Below are 21,749 nucleotides of genomic sequence, written 5' to 3' on the forward strand. Positions count from 1 at the left end.
CCTCTGGGGCAGGCGGGCACTTGAATGGGGGCATTCAGGCATCGTGCAAAGTGAGATGCCCTTTCCCCGACACTCACAGACACTGGCCTGAGATGCCACTGCTCTGCTTTAATGGGGGATGGATAGGAATGAAGGGGCGTGTCCTTCCTCCACCCCTCCTCGACGGTCCGTGTCCTCTGCCTGCGTCCCTGCCTGCTTCCGTCTCTGCTCCATGGCCGGAAACGGGGCCCAGCGCCCTGGCCGACCTCAGCAGACAGGCAGCTCCTCCCTGTGCAGGGGCCGCATGGGGCATGGCAGCACCCCTCGGTGCAGGACTGGTCCTCAGTTCCACCCAGACAGGCTCAGGCTGGGAGCGCCGCCGTGTGCAGTCTGGGAGGGAGGTGAGGCTCAGCCAAGGCGCAGGGGTCCCCATCCCGCTGCCTGGCACGCCCAACCCCCCACCAGGCACACCTCTCCTGAATCTGTCTCAGCCGCTGCTGCTGTGCCATCATCTCCTGCCTCTGTCGCTGCACGTGGCCCACGAGGGCCCACATGATGTGGCTCTGCTTGTCTGCATGGACCTGTGGGGTCAGGACAGAAACCTCAGCTGGGGGCCGCCTCACCTCCTATCCCTCGACCCCACCCTGACCCCCCTGCTCCCCACTGCGTCTGTGTGACCCGACAAGTCACTGCCACTCCTTGGCCTCAACTTCCCCACCTGTAAAATGGGGATGAAACAGGAGTCCCTTTGTGGGGTTGTTATGAGCATGATGTGGATTTTTAGAGGGCATAAAACAGTGCTGGATACGTCATGGGCACTCAAGAAATTCTCTAAATAGTATGCATTTATTGAGTAACTCCCATGTGCCCCACCCCATGCTGAGGATTTTATCTGCACCGAGTCCCTGGCTCTGCTTCGAGACATCAGTTGTCGCCCTTATTTGCAAATAGGGAAACTGAGGTATGGGAAGGGACATGGTTTTGCCCAGAGACACACAGAGTAGAGGCCAGGGTACTGGAAGGCTGACCTTTGGGGGGGGGTCTCTGGGACAAAAGGTTCAGAAATGAGGTCTGGTTGTGAATCAGGGTCTTGACTCCCCCAGGGCTGGGAACCCCTTACCTTTAAGGCCTCAAATTCTTGGCGGGCATGACCCAGCCAAGCGCCTCTCAGCTGGACTTCCATCCGCTTCATTTTCTTCCACAGCACTTGCTGTCCTTGGGCCACTTCCCCCAGCGCCTGGGCTGTGGCTTCTGCCTGCAGCTTGAGACCATCCTCTTCCATCTGATCAATAGATAGTGGATGTTAGTAGGATGACCTACTGGGACTGGCCTGATTTTAACACTGGAAATCCTGTATTCCAGGAACCGCCTCAGTCCTGGGAAAACCTGACAGTTGGTCACCCTAGGCGTAACTCTCCCATAGACTCCTATCCACCCCGCAACACCCCAACTGCAGCGTCTACCTGCATCTCCAGTAGGCTCGCACGTAGCTCCTGGGCTGCATCCTGGCCCTGGCTGACCTCCTGCCCCAGGAGCCCCAGTGCCTGGCCATAGAGGCTCAGGCTGTGCCCGGCCTCTGTCAGCTGTGCCTCCGTGGCCCTGTACACGCCGTTGAGAGCCTGGCTCAGCTGCAGGGCCCCGTGAAAGAGCAGGGTCAACTCCTCCTGCTGTGCCGGCTCCGAGCCGCTCATGGGGGCCACCAGGGCAGGCTGGGCCACCATCGCCAGGGCGCACAGCAGGCACAGCACGAGCATGGGCATGACTGGGGGGCGGGGGGTGTGGCCACAGCAACACCGCTGCTGCCTTTTATGCCTTAACGCCCCCCTTAACCTCAGGTCAATCGTTAACCGGCCAGCCGGGTGCCCTGTGTTGTGCAAGGGCCTGGCGGTGGCACTACAGTTGCATCAGGCGAATGTCCAGTCGGGCCACGCTGGCATCACGCTGGCTGGGGCTCGGGGCCAGGTGTGGGCTGGGGACACTGGGAGAGGACAGGCCCAGTCCCCGCTGGGAGACCCTACAGCTCCTAGCCTCAGTTTCCCCTCCTGTGGATAGGCATGACAACAATAACGGCAATAACAGTGAGGCTTTTATGAGCTCCAGTGGTTTTCCCAGAGCTGTCCCACTGCTGTTACAGTAGCTGGTCTCATAACCTTCCCACAAGCCTGTGATGCTGGAGTTTTTGTTGGCCTGGTTAAGAGCTAGGGGAGCAGGTACAGATGGGGGAGACTCTCCCAAGGCCACACAGCCTGACTCCAGGACCTCCACGTACCCTGGATCAATGCTAACTGCCATTTGTCTCCCTGGATGACTGTGGGCAAGTGCCTCTGTTTCCCTGTGAAATGGAGTGTGATGTGAGTCCCTGCCCACAGGCTGCTGGTGAGAAATAAATGAGTCATTTCACATCGGCTGCTTAGAACAGAGCCCAACACACCCAGAGCCAGTTGGTGCCACATTAGTGTTTGGTGCAATTATTGACATTTTTGTAATTTAGCATCATTGGTATTACAAAGGCTCAGTTGGGAGGCTTGATGCCCCCATTAGACAGATAGGGAAACTGAGGCCCAGGGGTTGGTTAGGGCTTGAATGGAGTTACCCTGGGGGAGGGAGGCAGAACCCTGACCCCAGCCCAGCCCTTGCCTTCAACTCCAGCCTTGGTTTCCCCACCTGAGAGACACGCCATATAATTCTAGTGGCCTCTCCTGGGGGAAGGGGTGGTCAGGCTCCTGAGCTGGGTGATGGGCAGGTCAGCCTGGGCAGGGCTCAGGCCTGGTGCTGATTGCCTGGGCTACCTTCTCGGAAGCCTGGCCCTCGGCGCCCATCTGTCCCCTGCCCTCTGCCTCACTGTGTCCCCTCAGTACCCCCAAAGTCCCTCTGTGTTCCCACCCTCTGCCACACCGTTCCCCTTCCTGTGCTCTGAGGGTGCCCATCTGTCCTCCATTCTCTGCCAGTCACATCTCCCGCCTGGTGCCCATACGTGTCCCTGACCCGGCTCTCAGTGCCCCAGTGGTGTGGCCACTGTCCCCCGGCTCTCTGTGCCTCTGACGTGGACATGCCCCTGCCCCCGCAGGAACCTGCTGTACGTGTACCCGCACAGCCTCAACTTCAGCAGCCGCCAGGGCTCCGTGCGCAACCTAACTGTGCGAGTGCAGTACATGGCGGGCGAGGACCCCAGCCAGGCCCTGCCGGTCAGTGGCTGGGCCCAGGGGGAGGCGGGCGGGGTGTCCCCCGCCGGCCCCTCATGCCCCTGCTCCTCCAGGTCATCTTTGGCAAGTCCAGCTGCAGTGAGTTCACCCGTGAGGCCTTCACGCCGGTGGTCTACCATAACAAGTATGTGGGGTCGGGGTGGGGGGACTGATGGGGGTACAGTGGGGCAGGAAGAGGGGCCAGGGTCGGGGGAGGGGGGGTGCCATCTCCCGGAGCGCTAATGCGGGAACCCGAGGCAGAGAGCAGGGACGGTGGGGCCCAGCAGCACTGGGGGACCATGTGGCAGAGGGGGCGGGGCAGGCAAGGGGGAGCCCAGCCCCCCAGCAGAACCCCCAGCCCGGCCCTGCCAGGTCCCCTGAATTCTACGAGGAGTTTAAGCTGCGTCTTCCGGCCTGTGTGACCGAGAACCACCACCTGCTCTTCACCTTCTACCACGTCAGCTGCCAGCCCCGGCCAGGCACGGCCCTGGAGACTCCTGTGGGCTTTACTGTGAGCTCCCCTCCACCACTGCCAGCCCGCACCCCCATGCCCAGCCCTCCTGCCCCCTGTCCGGCCCCATACCTGACCCCCAGCCTCTCCCCAGTGGATCCCACTGCTGCAGCACGGCCGCCTGAGGACCGGCCCCTTCTGCCTCCCTGTGTCCGTGGATCAGCCCCCGCCCAGCTACTCCGTGCTCACACCGGACGTACGTGCTCTGGACTCCCTGCCAACTAGCACCCTGTCCCCCATCGGCGCTCCCAAGTCCCCCGTTCATGCCCTGCTTTCCTTCCCACCAACACCCCTGGGAGCCTTGTCCTCCATGAGGGCCTCCAGGGCCCCTGCCTGCCTCGTCACACCCACCCCCATTATTAATTCTGTGTGACCTGCTGCCCCCGTGCGTGTCCCTCCCTGTCCTCGACTAGCCCTGCCTCGTTACTGCGCCCTCCCCTGCCTCTGCACTCACTGTTCCATAGTGAGATTCCGCTGCCTCTCCGCTGCAGCCCCCCACTTGCAGCCCTGCTTGCCTCCCTGATCACTGTCCCTAGAGCACCCCCTCCCCATGCGAATGTTCTGTCACCCTCCCACATAGCCTTTAATTTGCACCCCGGGGACCTCGAGTCCTCCCATCATGCTATTTCCTGTTCATTCCCTCCAACAACGGTCACCCTGGCTCTCCATTCTCCCGTGAGCATCCCAGGCTTCCGGCCTGCCCGGTGGACCCCCGTAGCGCTCCCCTCCATCTGCCCCCATCTTTGAGCTGGGCGGGGCCCAGGGGCAGGGTGCCCAGTGGCTCCCGCAGGCGGGGCTATGCTCAGGCCACGGTGTCGCCGTGGCTGAGGCTGGTGGCCTGAGCGGTGGGGAGGGCCGGCCGGTGCCCACTTGGTGTGTCCCTCCCGCAGGCGGGGCTATGCTCAGGCCACGGTGTCGCATGGCTGAGGCTGGTGGCCTGAGCGGTGGGGAGGGCCGGCCGGTGCCCACTTGGTGTGTCCCTCCCGCAGGTGGCGCTGCCGGGCATGCGCTGGGTGGATGGCCACAAGGGTGTGTTCAGCGTGGAACTCACGGCTGTGTCCTCTGTGCACCCCCAGGTAAGGGGTGGGGCCAGAGCCCAGGAGTCCGGCCCTGGGGTTGGGCAACAGTTTCCGCTGACAAGGGAGGCCTGGCTTCGGGCCATTGGACATGACTTTGGTCAGTGGGGCCAGGCTCCAGGGAAGCTGCTGACTCAGGCGGGGGCGGCCGTGCCAGTGGCCATCCCGGCTGGAGCTTTGGCCTTTGCGTGGTCTCTCCTCCCCCTACCCCATTTGTCCCTTGCTATTTCTGTGATCACTCCCCATCTTTTCCTTTTCTTCTTGAGCTACCGTCTTGTCCCTTTTCTCATGTATTTTCCATTCGCTGATCCCCAGCCTCGGTGTCCCAGCCTACTCAGCCTCGCACTCGATCCCCTGGGCCCTTTCTGGACTGGGGGCCCTGGCCTCGCCCTGCTCACCCCTGGTCCCCCACCAGGACCCCTACCTGGACAAATTCTTCACCCTGGTGCACGTCCTGGAGGAAGGGGCCTTTCCATTCCGGCTCAAGGATGCCGTGCTCAGCGAGAGCACCGTGGAGCAGGAGCTGCGGGCCAGCCTGGTGGCCCTGCGACTCGCCAGCCCTGAACCCCTTGTCGCCTTCTCCCACCACGTACTGGACAAGCTCGTACGCCTGGTCGTGCGGCCCCCGATCATCGGCGGCCAGATCGGTGAGCGGGCACAGCCTCATACCGTAGTTTCCCCATCTGGAGAATGGGCCTTGGGTCCCCTGGTCCTGGGTGACCTCCCATAGCCCATTTATCTCTCTGGTCTCAGTTTTCCAATCTGAAAAATGGCCCCTCAGTCCCCTAGTCCCCTGACTTTTTGATGGCCACGTGAGCCCCTTGGACCCTGAAGTCTCTTCCCTGGGGAAGTAGGAAGCCCTGGGACCTGGAACTTGACCTCTCCTCTGCCCGGCAGTAAACCTGGGTCGTGTAGCCTTTGAAGCAATGGCTCACGTAGTCAGCCTCGTCCACCGGAGCCTGGAGGCTGCCCAGGACGCCCGTGGTCACTGCCCAGTGCTGGCTGCCTATGTCTACTATGCCTTCCGACTGCCTGGCACGGAGCCCAGCCTCCCAGGTGGTGAGTATTGGTGGGAGACCCTGGGGCACAGGAAATACCTGGGAGCAGAGCATCCCAAGCAAAGGGAAGGGCATGTGCAAAGGTCCTGAGGCTGCACAGGCTTTGGTTGGTTTGGGCAATTTACAGGAGAGAGAGAACTTTTTGCCCCAGCCCCAGGGGTATGGTCTTTGTAAACTTGACTGGCATGTGATTCAGCCAGTCAGCAAGCAGGGACTCAAGCAGAGCTGTCTGGGTTTGAATCTCAGTTCTGCCTACAAGCTCTGTGACTCTGGGCCAGTGACTTTACCTCTCTGGGCCTGTTTTCCCATCTATAAAATGATGATAATAATAGTGCCTCTCACAGGGGTGCTAGTAGTAGTCAATGGCATAGTAATCCATGCAAAATGCTTGGCACACTGAGCGCTCAATAAAGTTGGATATTTTTTCATTTGCTAGATAATTAACAATAAGCACTAACACTTATAACGTGCCAGGCACTGTTCTCAGTGTTTTTCATTCTCCCCAAAATTGCTATGAGGCAGAGCCATTATCACACCCATTTTACAGGTGAAGAACCTAGAGGTTCAGAGAAAGAAAGTGACTTCGCCAAGGGCAGCTGACTGGGAAGGGGCAGGGGCTCATGAGGGCAGGTGGGCAGGGGGCTGAGCATATTCCTGCTATCATCAGGGGCCCCTCCAGTGACGTTGCAGCCTGCCACTCTGGCCCGTGGCCCGGGCCGCCCCGCAAGCCTCTACCTGGCCCGCTCTAAGAGCATCAGCAGCAGCAACCCTGACCTGGCCGTGGCCCCTGGCTCCGTGGACGACGAGGTCTCCCGCATCCTGGCCAGCAAGGTAGGGCAAGGGGCCCCTGCTCTCTCCAGCCTCAGTGGTCATGGCTGCCAGGTGGGCAGGTGAAAGGTCTCAGTGTTGACAGAGGACAGGAAAGACAGCCAACAGCATGGATGAAGACTTGACCCCGGGTTATTCCCTGGCGGTCCAGTGGTTAGGACTCCAAGCTCTCACTGCCAAGGGTGCGGGTTCAATCCCTGGTCAGGGAACTAAGATCCTGCAAGCCACGCAGCCTGGCCAAAAAAAAAAAAAAAAAGACTTGACCCTGGACGTTAGGGTTGGGCTCTGGCTGTCACAGATTGGGAGCTGTGACTCGGACTCTTAGGCTGACCCAAGGACGGGTGACTGGATCTTGAAAAGAGAGCACCATGTACATAGCGCAGTGGTGCATTTCCATGTGTACCCTATGCATGTACGTACATGGGGCACGTATATGCACGCACCCCACGCACATGGGAACGCGGGTGCATGTACTCATGCATTCCAGGCACAGATGTATGCGGGAGGCATATACGTGTGCACCCCATGCGCATTTGCGCACACACATATATTCCAGGGTTGCGTGTGGGTGTCCATGTGGGCACACGTGTGGCCCAGGACAGTGAGCACGCTTGGTGTTTCACGCTGGTTTCCCTGCCCTCTGCCCATAGATGCTACCACTTATCCGTGTATCTCCAGGGTATCGACCGCTCACACTCCTGGGTGAATTCTGCTTATGCTCCAGGAGGCAGCAAGGCGGTGCTGCGACGGGCACCCCCTTATTGTGGGGCCGACCCCAGACAGGTGCCCTCCCTGCCTGCCCCTGCACGTGTGTCACCCCACCTCAGCATGAGCTCCTCCCACCTTCTTGGCTGGGGCCGACTAACCTAGGGGGGCTGCCTGGAGGAGGCAGCGGACCCCCTCCTGCCTTTGTTTGGGGCTGTGGAGTGGACGTTGTAGGCAACACAGGGTCATCTTAACCAGCCTTTTGCTGCCACACAGACCACAGCCTCAGGCAGAGACAGAAGGGGCAGGGTGGTATGCAAATAGCATGCAAATGATATGCACATTCAGCCACTCTAACCTCACTGTCCCGCATGGCCTGTTTCTCTCCCTTTCATCCACTCTGTTCGGGAGACTCTCAACTGTCCCCTTGACACGGCAGCCTGAATGATGCCCAGGGGATGGAACTGAACCTCTGGGCTCCCCCACCCCGTTTCAGGCAGAGGGACCCCTGTGGGCAGCTTCCTTTGCTTTGCCCCTTCCTGGGACCTGGTGTGGGGAGGGGCTTTGCCATCAGACCCTGGATCGGGATCAAGTCCTGGCTCTGCTATGGGCTCCCCCTGCGCCCCAGGTTCTGAATTTTCAGAAGTGAAGACTTGCTATTCAGTGCAGCGGTCCGAGCTTGGGAGAGAGTTAGGGCATCACAGGCAAGATTTTGTTGGGGAGATAGATCCTCAACCCAGCCTCATCCCTGAGTTACTGGCTAGTCGGGGAGATAGACACCCATCAAACAAACACATGAATATATAAGTGCAGGGGGTGAAAATACCTGAAAGGAAACGAACTGAAACAGGGCCACCAGCCTCCCTCTGGGTGGTCTGGGGAACCTCTCCCGGGAGGTGACATTTTTGCTGGTACCTGAAGGGTAAGATAGAGCCAGCCAGTGAAGGGTGGGTGTTCCAGATGGAGGGAAGGGCATATGCAGAGGTTGGAACCAAGCTCAGAGGCCCCTGGGCACCAAGGGCTGGATTCCCTGCATACTTGGCCCCGGGCCGTGTTCCAGCTCTGTACCTGTCACCTAGGCAACCTGCATCGCATGGCAGCCAGGGAACTGGTCACAGCACGAGCAGGGGCACTTTTGGACAGTCTTCTAAGATTTGCTGGGAGTCTGGGTTCATGGGCCTTTCCAGTCCCCCCATGTTTTTCACAGGTCTCCCCACCAGTGCCCTCAGTTCTCTGGGGTGTCAGCTGGGCCTGGAAGAGCACATAGGAGGTGACAAGGTGGCAGGAGGGCAGGCATTCCAGGCAGGAGGCGGCAGTGAGGCTGGCCTTTGCAGTAGATGGCCCATCTGACGTGGGCTGAGGAGCCCAGGGCGTGTGGCTGGGACTCTGGGAGCTGGGGGGGGGACCCCACGGCCAAGGCAAGGACCTGGGCAGTTTCCAGGACCGGGCCAGCTCCATCACTGGGTCTCCTCTCCCTGTCAGCGGCCTCACCTGACTAGCAAAGGAGGCGGGGAGAGTGGAGCTTGAGCACCTCATGCCCATTTCACAGATGGGGACACTGAGGCCTGGCAAGGCCCCAGGCAAGGCTGGAGCGGGGCCAGGCCTGGAAACTGGGGCTCTCTTGGCTGCTCCCGCTGCCTCTCATCACCATCTCACCTCCTCTGTCCTTATCTTTCTTTTTCTTCTTTCTCCTCCTCCATCCTCCCTTTAATCCCCTTTCTCTATACTCTACACCCCTGTCTACACTCTTCCTCCTCCACCCTGCTGCCCTCCGCCTCCTCTGTCCATCCCTGGACTCACGGACTCACTCACACTCTCCGCCCTCGTCCCCACTTGGCTCACCTCCTCTGACCACGTTCTCTTCTCCGTCTACACTGATTTTACCCTCCCCACCTCCACTCCTCCCATCTCTTTTCTCTTATCTTTTTCTGCTGGGTCCTGCTCCACCTGACGGGCTCCCGTCCACATTCTTGCCTGTTCCGTTCACCCTGCTTGTCCTCTCCTTACCTGTGTCTTGCTTCTTCTCGTCTCTTCCATCACATTCTTACCCTCTCCATCCGCTCCCACACACTTCTGTCTTTATTAACACGGCTCTCTCCATCCACGTCCCCGCTGTCTGTCCACACGGCCACGTCTTTCCTCCATCCACGCCGACTGTCTCTCTTTCCCATCCGTACCACCTGCACCCACTCTGACCCCCCTCGCCATCCCATCCCCTCGTCATCCCATCATAGGCCATCGACCGCAGCTCTAGCCGAACCTCTTCCTACCTCGAGGGCTCCTCCTCGGCCCCACCAGCCACCCAGCCGAGACCCACTGTGCAGAAGGTAGTGGGAGGCAGGGGGTGGGTGACTCCATTTTGGGGTCCAGAGCTCCCTTGCCCTCGAGCCCAGCAGGGTCTTCAGAGCCCGGGGAAAGGGCACATTGACTCCTCCTGGCCCCTTTCCTCCTGCATGGCCTCTCGCTGCTCTAATCCCCAGCCCTCCAGCTGCATCCTCCCCTGTCACGCCCTCCAGACGGGGGTACGGGGTGGGCTCCTCTGCTCTCTGTGATCCCTGCCCCTGCCCCTGCCCCCAGCTGCTTCACGAGGAGCTGGCCCTGCAGTGGGTGGTCAGCGGCAGTGCCGTGCGCGAGGCTGTCCTGCAGCATGCCTGGTTCTTCTTCCAGCTCATGGTGAGACGCCCTCCTCCCCGCCCAAGAACAAGGGGCCCCCAGGGGAGACTCTCCTTGGGGAGAGAAGCCGCCTGAGAGTGTACCTAAGCCCCCTGAGAAATGGCCCCAAGAGACCCGCACGTAGAGAGAGATAAGAGATGCCTAAGGGAACGTCTCCCTGGAGAGGCCCCCCGAAAGTTAACTGAAACCCCTTCCACAGTGAGAAGGATCCCCCCTACCCACCTTCCCTATAAGACCAGTGAGAGACCCCCAACTAGCAAGGAGGCCTCCCCTGCAAGAGAGAGAAGGAAACTGTTGGGATCAGACTTGAGACACCCCCCAGACTCTTCAAGAGGTGTCTTGAACTATTCCTCCTGACTACAGCCATCCCCCCTCAATCTGGTGGGCCTTCAAGCCCCACCCTCCTACCTACAGTCAGACGTTGACCCCTGGAGACCTGCTCTAGCCCCACCCATACTTTCTCAGCCTCCCACCCCTCTGCCTAGCACCCACTCAAGGCCCCGCCCATGTCTTTCTCAAGCCCCGCCCACAACCTGCAAAGTCCCACCCACAGCTCTCGGGCCCTCCCCACAGCTATCAGGCCCCACTCTCACCCCATAACTACAGGGCTCAAGCCACATCCAGGACCCCTCATGCCCACCTTTAGCCCACTTCAAGCCACCACTCACAGCCCCCCAATTTCTGCTCCCTTCTGGCAGGCCGCCTCCACCCACAGCCCCTCAAGACCCACCCCCCACCCTCTTGCCCCACCCCCAGGTGAAAAGCATGGCGCTGCACCTGCTTCTGGGCCAGAAGCTGGACACACCCCGCAAGCTTCGCTTCCCTGGGCGCTTCCTGGATGACATTGCTGCCCTGGTGGGCTCTGTGGGCCTGGAGGTCATCACCCGCGTCCACAAGGTAAGGGGGAGGGGCCTCCATGGAGGGAGGGTGGGGCAGGGGTGCTTAGGGAGGACACAGAGCCAGCCACACGAGGCATCAGTCCTGTCCAGTGCCTCCTGGCTACAAGACCACAAATCCCATTTGCTGAATCAGTCTGTTCACGCAACATCTATTTCTTAAGCACAACCCTGTGCTGGGAACTAGAGACACAGCAGTGAACAAAACAGACCCAGTTCCTTGCCCTCATGTAGCTAACTTTTAGGGGAAGACTTGAAGGACATGAGGGAGCAATCTATGTGATATCTGGGGGAAAAGCATTCCAGTCAGGGGGTGAACAGCAAGTGCAAAGGCCCTGAGGCAGGACCGTGCCACTGTCAGAGGAGCAGTGAGGAGGTGAGTGGCTGGGGTGAAGTGAACAAAGTGGAGAATGGGAGTTGGTGAAGGCAGAGAGGTGACAGGGCAGATGCATTAGCCCTTAGCACAGTATCAGTATACAGTAAGTACTCAGTAAATGGATGTTGATGTTCTGAGACCTTGATGGTTATCCAGGCCCTGGACCATTAATTCCAGTGCTCACAGAAGCTGGGCAGACAATGATAATAGTAATAAAATTATGCATTTATTGAGCACTTACTATGTACCTAAATACTTTATTTTTATTATTATTTTTAAATTGTATTTATTTATTTTTATTTGCTTATTTTTGGTTGCACTGGGTCTCCATTGCTGTGCGTGGGCTTCCTCTAGCTGCGGCGAGCGGGGGCTACTCTTCATTGCGGTGCACGGGCTTCTCATTGCGGTGTCTTCTCTTGTTGCGGAGCACGGGCTCTAGGCACGCGGGCTTCAGTAGTTGGGGCATGCAGGCTCAGTAGTTGTGGTGCACGGGCTTAGTTGCTCCGCGGCATGTAGGATCTTCCCGGACCAGGGCTCAAACCCATGTCCCCTGCATTGGCAGGTGGATTCTTAACACTGTGCCACCAGGGAAGCCCCTACCTAAATACTTTAGATGGATCACATCATTAAACTCTCCCAACAACTCCATGAAGGTAGTATTATTGTTTCCTCCATTATACTGTTGGAAAAACGGAGGCAAAGAATGACTGAGTAACAACTTGATACCATATAAGTGGGAATGGGCAGAATGGGGATTTGAACCCTCACCACCAGCTTCAGTTGGGGGAGTGGGGCTTATGATGGACCAGAGGGCATGTGGCCAGAGTGTCTGATTTTTAAAGAGAAAGGGGACTTCTGGATTTGATGGGAATTTTCCAGATTTTTGAAATGCTGGTCGGCCCAAGCTGGCCCTTGTGCAATCCCCCACGACCTCTGGGCTGATCTCAAAGGTTTTAACCTTGTTTCACTAGAGCCTCCCCAAGGGCTGGGTTCCCGGAGGCTGATCCAGATTATGAGGAAACCCTCCTCAAAAGGGCTGCAGTGAAGAACAATGCCCTTGAGAAGCACCTTCGTCACAGCGCTGGGGGGGTATCAGTGATGGGCCACAGCGGTTTCATTCCTTCACTTGACATTTATGGAACACCAACTGTATCAGGCTCCATGCACAAGTCTCTGCCCCACTTGAGTACTCGGAGCTCAGGTGGATTTTGTATTTTGTTTCTTTGGGTTGCAGGGAACTGCGGGCCACCGAGGCTAACTTGTGAGGCCAAGAGTAGCTCCCGAAAGCAGGAGAGCAGCTGGGCCTTGAGGCCATAGGAGCCTCCTTCCTTGTCTTTCCTCACACTTGCCAGGCGCTTCTTGCTCCAGGGCCTTTGCACTTACTGTTCCCTCTCTTCAGAACGCCTTTCTTCCCTGGGCTCTTGCTCATCCTTCAGGCTTCTCTTGAAATAGCACCCTGTTAGTTGTCTTTGAAACACATAGAACTATCTGGAATACTCTTATCCCCCATCCCCCACCCCCCATGAGACTGAGAGCTGGACAAGCAGCAGGGACCACGTCTGTCCCGTTCACAAGACTTGGTGCATAATAGATGCTTGTTAAATGATTTCTTAGGGTTTATCAGTTAGGGCAAAGGTTAATTTGCTTGAACATCATCACAAATGGTTTAAATGTGAGCAAAGTTTATTTCTGAGCATAGGTGGGCTACGGGGGCCTCCACAGTGTGGGCCTGGCCATCTCAGTTCATCATGGTACCTGCCACATCAGGCATTACAGGCTATGGAAACCGGAGGACCTGCCCCTTCTGTTTAAGTGGCCACATCATTCCTCTCAAATCCCATTGGCCAGAATATGGTCACATGATTGTTCTCAGCTGCAAGGGAGGCTGGGAAATGTAGTCCCTACCCAGCTCTGATCTGAAAAAGCGTCCCAATACCTGTGAGAGGATATGGTGGGGGGTCAGCAGCCAGTCTCTGCCATCTGTGTTGTGTTACTCAAATCTGGGGAGAGAATAAAAAAGAGTGTCCTCAGCAGAGCCGGGTGGAGGGTAGACACTAACTGTGGGGAAGGGAAGGGCTAGTCGGAGGAGAACAACCAGGAAGCCTGGGAGTCCGGAGCCCAGAGACAAGGGCGTGTCAAGGAGACCCAGGGTTTTTGGGCAGTGACACAGCTCTTAGGGGTCACTGGTGGCCTTGGCAAGAGCCAGGCCAAGGGCAGGGATGGAGGCTTGATGGGGTGAGTGGGCATGGGCTGACAGGCCCTGTGCCCCCAGGACGTGGAGCTGGCCGAGCACCTCAACGCCAGCCTGGCCTTCTTCCTCAGTGATCTGCTGTCCCTGGTGGACCGTGGCTTTGTCTTCAGCCTGGTCCGGGCTCACTACAAGCAGGTAGGGGTGGGCGTGCTGGGAATGGCACACCTGCAGAGACGTGGTAGGAACAACACACCTGCGGAGATGTGGTGGGGACGGCATACCTGTGGGGGACTTGGAGGGGACAGCACACCTGCGGGGACATGGCAGGGGGTGGTGCGGATTGGTGGGCAGAGCAGTGTAATGTCACCCGCTGAACCCTCCCCCGCAGGTGGCCACACGGCTGCAGTCGGCTCCCAACCCGGCGGTGCTGCTGACCCTGCGCATGGACTTCACCCGCATCCTATGCGGCCACGAGCACTATGTGACCCTCAACCTCCCCTGCTGCCCCCTGTCGCCCCCGGCCTCGCCTTCGCCCTCCGTATCTTCCACCACCTCGCAGGTGGGCTGGCCTCACATCTGCTTCCTCTTCTTGACCTATGACCTCTTGCCTTTCAGCCCTTCTTGTGTGGTTCCCTCATCTCTGTCCATTTCGCAATAGGCCACTGCCCAGGGGACTGACCCCTTACCTCTGACCCTTCACCTCTGACCCTGCATTCTCAGCAGTTTCCTGGGAGGACCAACTTCTGATTTCTCACCCCTAAATCCTAACTCCCAGACTGGCATTCCATCTGCCATTTCTCAAACCTCTGACTTTGGACCCTGTGCCCTGTCATCTCACAGATGAGTTAACCCTAACCTCTCACCTCTGACCCTTGGCCCCTGGTCCCTTGCTTTGTCCCCCTCTCCAGAGCTCCACCTTTTCCAGCCAGGCCCCAGACCCCAAGGTGATCAGCATGTTCGAGCTGAGTGGGTCGTTCCGGCAGCAGCACTTCCTGGCTGGGCTCCTGCTGACGGAACTGGCCCTGGCCCTGGATCCTGAGGCGGAGGGGTGAGCACAGGCCCTGCCTGGCCGTGGGGTGGGAGGAAGGTCCAGGAGGCACGTCCACTCTGTCCTGAGCACCTCACTACCCCACAGGGCGTCCCTGCTGCACAAGAAGGCCATCAGTGCTGTCCACAGCCTGCTCTGTGGCCATGACGCTGACCCCCGCTACGCCGAGGCCACTGTGAAGGCCCGGGTGGCCGAGCTCTACCTGCCACTGCTGTCACTGGCGCGGGACACACTGCCACGGCTGCACGACTTTGCTGGTCAGCAGGGCAAGGCGGGGTGCGGTCCCACGATCTGGGGGCCTGATTGATCCCACAAGGCTCAGATCGGGAAAGGTGGGCGAGCCTGTTAGGAGTAAAAACGTGGGTGTTAGGATCAGAGGAGTGGGTTCAAGTCCTGCTGTGGGGCCCCAAGAAAGCCATTAACCTCTCTGAGCCTCAGGTTTATCACCTGTAAAATGGAGACAGTGGTAGCACCAACTACTTCCTAGGATTATGTGAAAATCTGAGGACGTGTAGTACTGGGATATTGTCAGCGTGCAATAAATGGGAGATGAATTATCTTCTAGAAAGAGGTGTGAGGAGGGAAAGGTGGGGAACATCAGTTGGAGCCCTGTGTTCATTCATTTATATGCACATTCATTGGCACCACTGATGGATAAGTGTGTTCAGTGGTTGGAAACACAGACCTGGGATTGGTGGGTTGATCCCCTTCATCATTCAGGGGAAACTCTCAGCTGTTATCTCTTGAATTTTTTTTTTCTGCCTCGTTTTCTCTCTTCTCTCCTCCTGAGACTCCAATTACACGTATGTTAGACCTTTATGATCATGTTACAAGTGTCAGCTGTGCTCTGTTCTGTTTTTCATTCTGTTTGCACCCTGTGCTTGAGTGGGGAAACTTTCTATTCACATGTGTTTGAGCTCACTACTTCTGTCTTCTGCTGTGTCTGGTCTTCTATTAATCCCCTCCATTGAGTTCTGAATTTCAAATTTTATATTTTCCAGTTGTAAATTTTGATTTTGTTGTTGTTGTAGATTCTAGTTCTCTGCTGAAATTCTCCATTTTTTAACCCATGTTTGTGCATCTTTTTTATTTTTTATTTTAAAGTTTTGCTCACTTCAACATTTGATCATTTCTGTGCCTGCTTCTATTGTCTTTTCTCCCTTATCAGTCACCTTTTCTTGCCTCTTCACATCTTCTGATTTTTTATTGCATTTTGGACATTGCATGTAAAAGGACCATCAGGACTGAAGCAATGTCATCTTTTCCCAGTGAGCATTCCCCTTTCTCTCTCTTAGGCAGCTAGGATAAGGGGCTGATCACCTCAATCCAGTCAGGAATTCAGCTAGGTTAAACTGGGCTGGAGCTTTAGTAAAACTCAGTTGACTTTGACCTTTTATTTCAAGACTCTCTGGGGTGAAACCTGTTCTGTATTTGTTGGCAGCAACTCTCTCTCTGATGAGACTGTGTTTTTTTGGGAGGAGGGAGTGGAGACAGTACTCTTTTAAGATCAGAGATTTTTTTTTTTTGGCTGTGTTGTGTCTTCGTTGCTGCGCATGGGCTTTCTGTAGTTGCAGCGAGCGGGGGCTACTCTTCGTTGCGGTGTGCGGGCTTCTTATTGTAGTGGCTTCTCTTGTTGCGGAGCACAGGCTTTAGGCGTGTAGGCTTCAGTAGTTGCAGCACCCAGGCTCAGTAGTTGCGGCACATGGGCCCTAGAGCACACAGGCTTCAGTAGTTGTGGCATGTGGGCTCTAGAGCACAGGCTCAGTAGTTGTGGCGTACGGGCCTAGTTGCTCCATGGCATGTGGGAATCTTCCTGGACCGGGGATTGAACCTGTGTCCCCTGCGTTGGCAGGTGGATTCTTAACCACTGTACCACCAGGGAAGTCCAAGATCAGAGATTTTGGAACCAGACTGTTTAGATTAAAATCCTAGCTCTACCATTTACCTGCTGTGTGACCCCAGGAAAGTAACTTAACCTCTCTGTGCCTCAGTTTCTTCTTCCAAAGAGTAAGGGTGATAAAAGTATTTATCTCATAGGGTTGTTTTGCAGAGTAAGAGTTAATATTGTTAAAGTGCTTAGAACAGCACCTGACACAGGAAATGCTATGTAAGCGCCAGTTGGTGCCATAATAATAGCAGCAGCATTTATTATTGTGGTTGTCACCATTGCCATCATCATCATCATCATCATCATCTTTACAATGACTGCTCCTGTGCACCAGGCCATGTTCTAAGTGTTGAGTTTAGAGTGCAGAGCAGATATAGTCCAGGCCTTTGTGGATCTTAGAAACAGTTGCATGATGAATGTATCTAATTACAAGTACAATAAGTGAGCTCTGGGAGTCAATAACTAGAGACTCCACCCTGGTCTGGGGGGTGGAATCAGGGAAGGCTTCCCTGAGGAGGTGACCTGTGAGCTGAAATCTGAGACAGAGACAGCACTTAACCACGGTCTCATTCTTTTCTCCCTCCAGAGGGTCCAGGTCAGCGGTCAAGACTGGCCTCTATGCTCGACTCAGACACAGAAGGGGAAGGGGACATAGGAGGCACCATCAACCCCTCAGTGGCCATGGCCATCGCTGGTGGCCCCCTGGCCCCTGGCTCCCGGGCCAGCATCTCGCAGGGCCCAGCGACAGTGAGTACCAGCCTTGTCCCCAGAGACCCCATCCAACATTTGATTGTTTTTGTGCCTGCGTCTAATGTCTTTTCTCCCTTATCAATCACGTCTTCCTGCCTCTTCACATGTCTTGTGATTTTTTTATTGTATTTTGGACATTGTGTGTCCGATAACCTGGTAATGGAATTTATGCAGTGAAGTATCAATCGGCCAGTTCTCATCTTAATATGGAGAAAAATGAAAGTCACCTCTCTCCCTTCTGAGTGCCCTGTCCCCTCTCTGTCCCCAGGCTGCTCGCTCAGGCTGTGCCCTCTCTGCCGAGTCTAGCCGGACCTTGCTGGTGTGTGTGCTATGGGTCTTGAAGAATGCTGAGCCAGCCCTGCTGCAGCGCTGGGCTGCGGACCTGGCCCTCCCTCAGCTGGGTCGTCTCTTGGACTTGCTGTACCTCTGTCTGGCTGCCTTTGAATACAAGGTTCGAGGGGTGGGCAGGGGACTGGGGTATAGGAGGCAGGTTGCGGATGCATGTGGGGCCTTCGGGTGCCATAGGCTGGGTGTGAAGGAGTGGACCGTTATCGGTTTCTGGGGAGAAAGGGGTGGACTGTTTCTGTGCTGAGCCAATGTGAAAAGGGAGAATTTCCTTCATGAACAGAATTCGGGTCGCACCGAGAGCTTGCTGTAGAGTGGAGAACTGTGTCTTCAAACACAAGAGCCCTGGAGGTTGGAAAGGGCCAGAAGAAGCAGGACCAGGTTAGCCCACAGAAAAAGGCAGAGTCAACCTCGAACTTATTCTCTGTCCTTGCAGGGGAAAAAGGCCTTTGAACGTATCAACAGTCTCACGTTCAAGAAATCACTGGACATGAAGGCCCGGCTGGAGGAAGCTATCTTGGGCACCATCGGAGCCCGACAGGAGATGGTGCGACGGAGCCGTGGTGAGAGGGAGATGTACCCCATGCACGTCCCTACCCGGTGCCTCCCAACCTTTGTACCAGGGGCCCCGAGACGGGGACCATCTCTGCCTCTATTTGGCTTACTTTTCCCAGAAGGAAGTCCACACGTTACCCCCATACACGTGGGTGTCTGTGTTCCCTATTCACGTCTAACTGCATCCACTCCGCAAGCATCCACGTCACCCAGTGTCCTCACAGGGATCCCATGTGTGTGGGATCCATTCTCATGGTCACGTGTGTCTTTATGTTTTTGCACATCTGTGAACATGCACCTGTGTGTCTCAGAGAGGAGCCCATTTGGGAACCAGGAGAATGTACGCTGGCGGAAGAGCGTCACACACTGGAGACAAACCTCGGACCGTGTGGACAAGTGGGTGTGGGCAGGAAGTAGTTTGCTGGGGTTAGACCAATTTCCAGAGAACTGGCGCTGCCCCCAGGGCAGCTGAGGGAGGGGAAAGACCTCAGCCGTGGGGTGGAGTCTGGCCCTGAGAGGCCCCCTCAATCCCTCCTGTCCCCTCCAGGACCAAGGATGAAATGGAACACGAGGCCTTGGTGGATGGGAACTTGGCAACCGAGGCAAGCCTGGTGGTTCTGGATACACTGGAGATCATCGTGCAGGTAGGGCTTGATCCAGCATCTCCCTCACCTCTGACCCCACTACAGGGCCTTGTGATCTCTGACTCCAGAATCCTTCTCCTTCCCTGACTCCATAACCACCCCAGTCTCTAACAGCTGGATTTCTGGCCCCCCAGACGGTGATGCTGTCAGAGGCCCGGGAGAGTATCTTGGGCGCGGTACTAAAGGTTGTGTTGTACAGTCTGGGCAGTGCCCAGAGTGCCCTCTTCTTGCAGCATGGCCTGGCCACACAGCGGGCCCTGGTATCCAAGGTGAGTACCTCTGACAGCCACACTTCTTAAGAGTAACAGTCACAGCCCATTCATTGAGTGACTGTTGTGTGCTCAGCAACTCCATGAGGCAGACACTCACTCCTTAGCTACAGTTTGCAGAGGAGGGAACCGAGGATCAGAGTGGCAGAGTTACTCACCCGGAGTCACACAGTAAGGGCTTAAACCCAGGTCTGACGCCAAAACCTGCTGGGCTTGGCCAGAGAAGGCAGAACACAGACCGATGCTTCTGCCCATGTCCCCATCGGGGACCTTCTGAGCCAGAACGGGGAGGGGCTGACTGGTGTCTGTCCCGCCCTGGGGGCCAGTTCCCAGAGCTGCTGTTTGAGGAGGACACGGAGCTGTGTGCTGACCTCTGCTTGAGGCTCCTGCGACACTGCGGGAGCCGCATCAGTGCCATCCGTACGCACGCCAGCGCCTCCCTCTACCTCCTCATGCGCCAGAATTTCGAGATTGGCAACGTAAGTGGGGGTGTGGGGGGTGTGATCTGTGGCTCTGGGGAGGGTGGCCGACTAGGGGTCTTGACGTGATAGACGCAGGGCAGGAGGGGAGAGGGGTGAAGTCAGCGGGTCGAGCAGGCTCTGGTGTGAGGGTCCGAGGTCCACAGTCAGGCGTGCTCTTCCTCCCCGGCCCACCCAGAACTTTGCCCGCGTGAAGATGCAAGTGACCATGTCGCTTTCATCCCTGGTGGGGACAACGCAGAACTTCAGCGAAGATCACCTGCGACGTTCACTCAAGACCATCCTCACCTATGCCGAGGAGGATGTGGGGCTGCGGGACAGCACCTTTGCTGAGCAGGTGACCCCGCCGGACCCCCGCCCCACCTTCCGCAGCCAGGGTCTTTGCCCTGCCATGCTTGACCCCTGACCCCACCACCTCGGCTCTGTCACTCCTGGCCAATCCCCCGCTCCAGGTCCAGGACCTGATGTTCAACTTGCACATGATCCTGACTGACACGGTGAAGATGAAGGAGCATCAGGAGGACCCAGAAATGCTCATTGACCTCATGTACAGGTGAGGAGGGCCGGTTGGAACCTTCCGCCATTCACAGACAGGTGAGGGGAGAGGAGGTGGTGAGCGTACAGGTAATAAGAGAGACAAGTAAGGAGGGACAAGTGAAGAGGGACCAGGAGAGGAGACACGTGAAGATGACCAAGTGAGAGGGCAGACAGGTGAGGGGCCAGGTGAGCAGACAGGTGAATGGAGAGGTGAGCACACAGGTGAGGGCAGGTAAATGAGCAAGTAAAAATGGTGCCAGATGAACATACAGATGAGGATGACAGTGGAGCACAAGAATAAGTGAGGGGGACAGGTGGGAGAGACAGGTGAGGTGCTAACCCATGAAGGGGTGACAGATTAGGGGAACAAGTGATTTGGAGGAGAGTGAAGGGTATTTAGTAAGAAACTGGGGAGTGGGAGATGGGGGCCCAGGTGATGGAGACAGGGAAGGCAGGGGGCACACAGAAGGGATGGGTCTGGGCAGATCCCACTCTGGGTCTGGGCTGGGGCAGACCCAGAGTGACACTTGTGGGGGTAATGAAGAGATGGACAGGTAAGGAGTGGGATAAGTTAGGAGACAGGTGAATGGGGGTAAAGGTGAGGAGATTGGCTGGGGCAGATGGGTGGGGTCACAGGTGAAGGGGATGGACAAGTGAGGGGTGAGCAGGGGGGCAAGGGGAGTCTCCATCCTCCTCACATCCCCCCTCACCTGGGTTCTAGGATTGCCCGGGGCTACCAGGGCTCCCCAGACCTGCGGCTGACATGGCTGCAGAACATGGCGGGGAAGCACGCGGAGCTGGGTAACCACGCGGAGGCTGCGCAGTGCATGGTTCACGCGGCCGCCCTGGTGGCCGAGTACCTCGCTCTGCTGGAGGACAGCCGCCACCTGCCTGTGGGCTGCGTTTCCTTCCAGGTGAGCGGCGGGGATGGGGGGACGGGGGGTGGGGTCGTGGCGGGCAGGGGGTGGCACACGCGGGCCGAGGACCAGGCTCTGACGCCACCTCCCACCCCAGAACATCTCGTCCAACGTGCTGGAGGAGTCCGCCATCTCTGACGACATCCTGTCGCCTGATGAGGAGGGCTTCTGTTCCGGGAAGCACTTCACGGAGCTGGGGCTGGTGGGGCTGCTGGAACAGGCGGCCGCCTACTTCACCATGGTGAGGCCTGGGGCTGGGGCGGCATCGTGCATCTGCTGATGGGCCTGATACCCGCTCCCGGAGAGGCAAGGTGAAGCTGCTGCCCGGACCCTTTCTGGGCAGGTGATTTGTGGAGGAGAAGGATTGGGATCCCTCAGAGGCCCCGTTACCTGCCTTTCTCCCCATAAAACCCTTGACACATGGTCTGGATATAATAAGCCTTGAATATATTCAGTTACCGTTTTAAATTCTTTTTTTTTTTTTTTTTTTCTTTTTTTGCCACACCATGTGGCTTTGCAGGATCTTAGTTACCCAACTAAGGGGATTGAACCTGGGCCCCCCTGCAGTGAGAGTGTGGAGTCCTAACTACTGGACCACTAGGGAATTCCCTAAAGTTCTTTTTTGTTATAAAAAATTTCAAGAACACATAAAAGAAAGTTGTATCCCCACCACCCCCCATACCCAGCACTCAAATTCAGTGACCACCTATATTTACCATCCTGTTTCAGTTCTTTGCATCAAGCCTTCTTTTTTTTTTTCCTTTTTTTCTAAAGGTTTTTTTTTTTTTTAATATTGTTTTTATTATTATGATCAGTTCGCTGGAGTCTCAGAGACAAAGGCC

General features: G+C 56.8%; 2 protein-coding genes across 8 annotated transcripts in view; one reads left to right on the top strand and one right to left on the bottom strand.

The window, feature by feature from the left end:
• The window catches only part of DOCK6 (dedicator of cytokinesis 6), a 46,159-nt gene that overhangs the window by 19,598 nt on the left and 4,812 nt on the right, over window positions 1-21,749 (top strand). For 3 of the 6 annotated variants that reach the window (XM_082380157.1, XM_082380161.1, XM_082380162.1), the window contains 27 exons: window positions 3,047-3,164; window positions 3,236-3,306; window positions 3,534-3,672; window positions 3,767-3,868; window positions 4,662-4,748; window positions 5,164-5,395; window positions 5,646-5,807; window positions 6,474-6,637; window positions 7,313-7,417; window positions 9,574-9,666; window positions 9,917-10,012; window positions 10,769-10,909; window positions 13,557-13,670; window positions 13,864-14,034; window positions 14,384-14,523; window positions 14,611-14,780; window positions 16,998-17,158; window positions 17,430-17,612; window positions 17,943-18,069; window positions 18,373-18,457; window positions 18,609-18,705; window positions 18,810-18,974; window positions 19,301-19,453; window positions 19,632-19,790; window positions 19,906-20,006; window positions 20,712-20,904; window positions 21,005-21,148. In XM_082380157.1, coding sequence (XP_082236283.1) covers window positions 3,047-3,164; window positions 3,236-3,306; window positions 3,534-3,672; window positions 3,767-3,868; window positions 4,662-4,748; window positions 5,164-5,395; window positions 5,646-5,807; window positions 6,474-6,637; window positions 7,313-7,417; window positions 9,574-9,666; window positions 9,917-10,012; window positions 10,769-10,909; window positions 13,557-13,670; window positions 13,864-14,034; window positions 14,384-14,523; window positions 14,611-14,780; window positions 16,998-17,158; window positions 17,430-17,612; window positions 17,943-18,069; window positions 18,373-18,457; window positions 18,609-18,705; window positions 18,810-18,974; window positions 19,301-19,453; window positions 19,632-19,790; window positions 19,906-20,006; window positions 20,712-20,904; window positions 21,005-21,148 — 3,673 coding nt within the window. The remainder of the gene's footprint in view (window positions 1-3,046; window positions 3,165-3,235; window positions 3,307-3,533; window positions 3,673-3,766; window positions 3,869-4,661; window positions 4,749-5,163; window positions 5,396-5,645; window positions 5,808-6,473; window positions 6,638-7,312; window positions 7,418-9,573; window positions 9,667-9,916; window positions 10,013-10,768; window positions 10,910-13,556; window positions 13,671-13,863; window positions 14,035-14,383; window positions 14,524-14,610; window positions 14,781-16,997; window positions 17,159-17,429; window positions 17,613-17,942; window positions 18,070-18,372; window positions 18,458-18,608; window positions 18,706-18,809; window positions 18,975-19,300; window positions 19,454-19,631; window positions 19,791-19,905; window positions 20,007-20,711; window positions 20,905-21,004; window positions 21,149-21,749) is intronic. The other 3 variants (XM_082380158.1, XM_082380159.1, XM_082380160.1) reach the window with 3 other exon arrangements.
• Window positions 3-3,039, bottom strand: ANGPTL8 (angiopoietin like 8). Of its 2 annotated transcripts, none has more exons than XM_082380246.1 (4): window positions 1,443-3,039; window positions 1,100-1,261; window positions 451-560; window positions 3-268 (listed from the first exon to the last, which is right to left on the bottom strand). In XM_082380246.1, the coding sequence occupies exons 1-4, from the start codon at window positions 1,737-1,739 to the stop codon at window positions 247-249; spliced, it is 591 nt and encodes a 196-aa protein (XP_082236372.1). In that variant the 5' UTR covers window positions 1,740-3,039; the 3' UTR covers window positions 3-246. The 2 variants fall into 2 exon arrangements, with proteins under 2 accessions (XP_082236372.1, XP_082236371.1); XM_082380245.1 differs by having other exon boundaries at window positions 3-369; window positions 1,443-3,038.

Source organism: Balaenoptera borealis (genome assembly GCF_965194805.1).
Source record: "Balaenoptera borealis genome assembly, chromosome: 2".
NCBI classification, from domain to species: domain Eukaryota; kingdom Metazoa; phylum Chordata; class Mammalia; order Artiodactyla; family Balaenopteridae; genus Balaenoptera; species Balaenoptera borealis.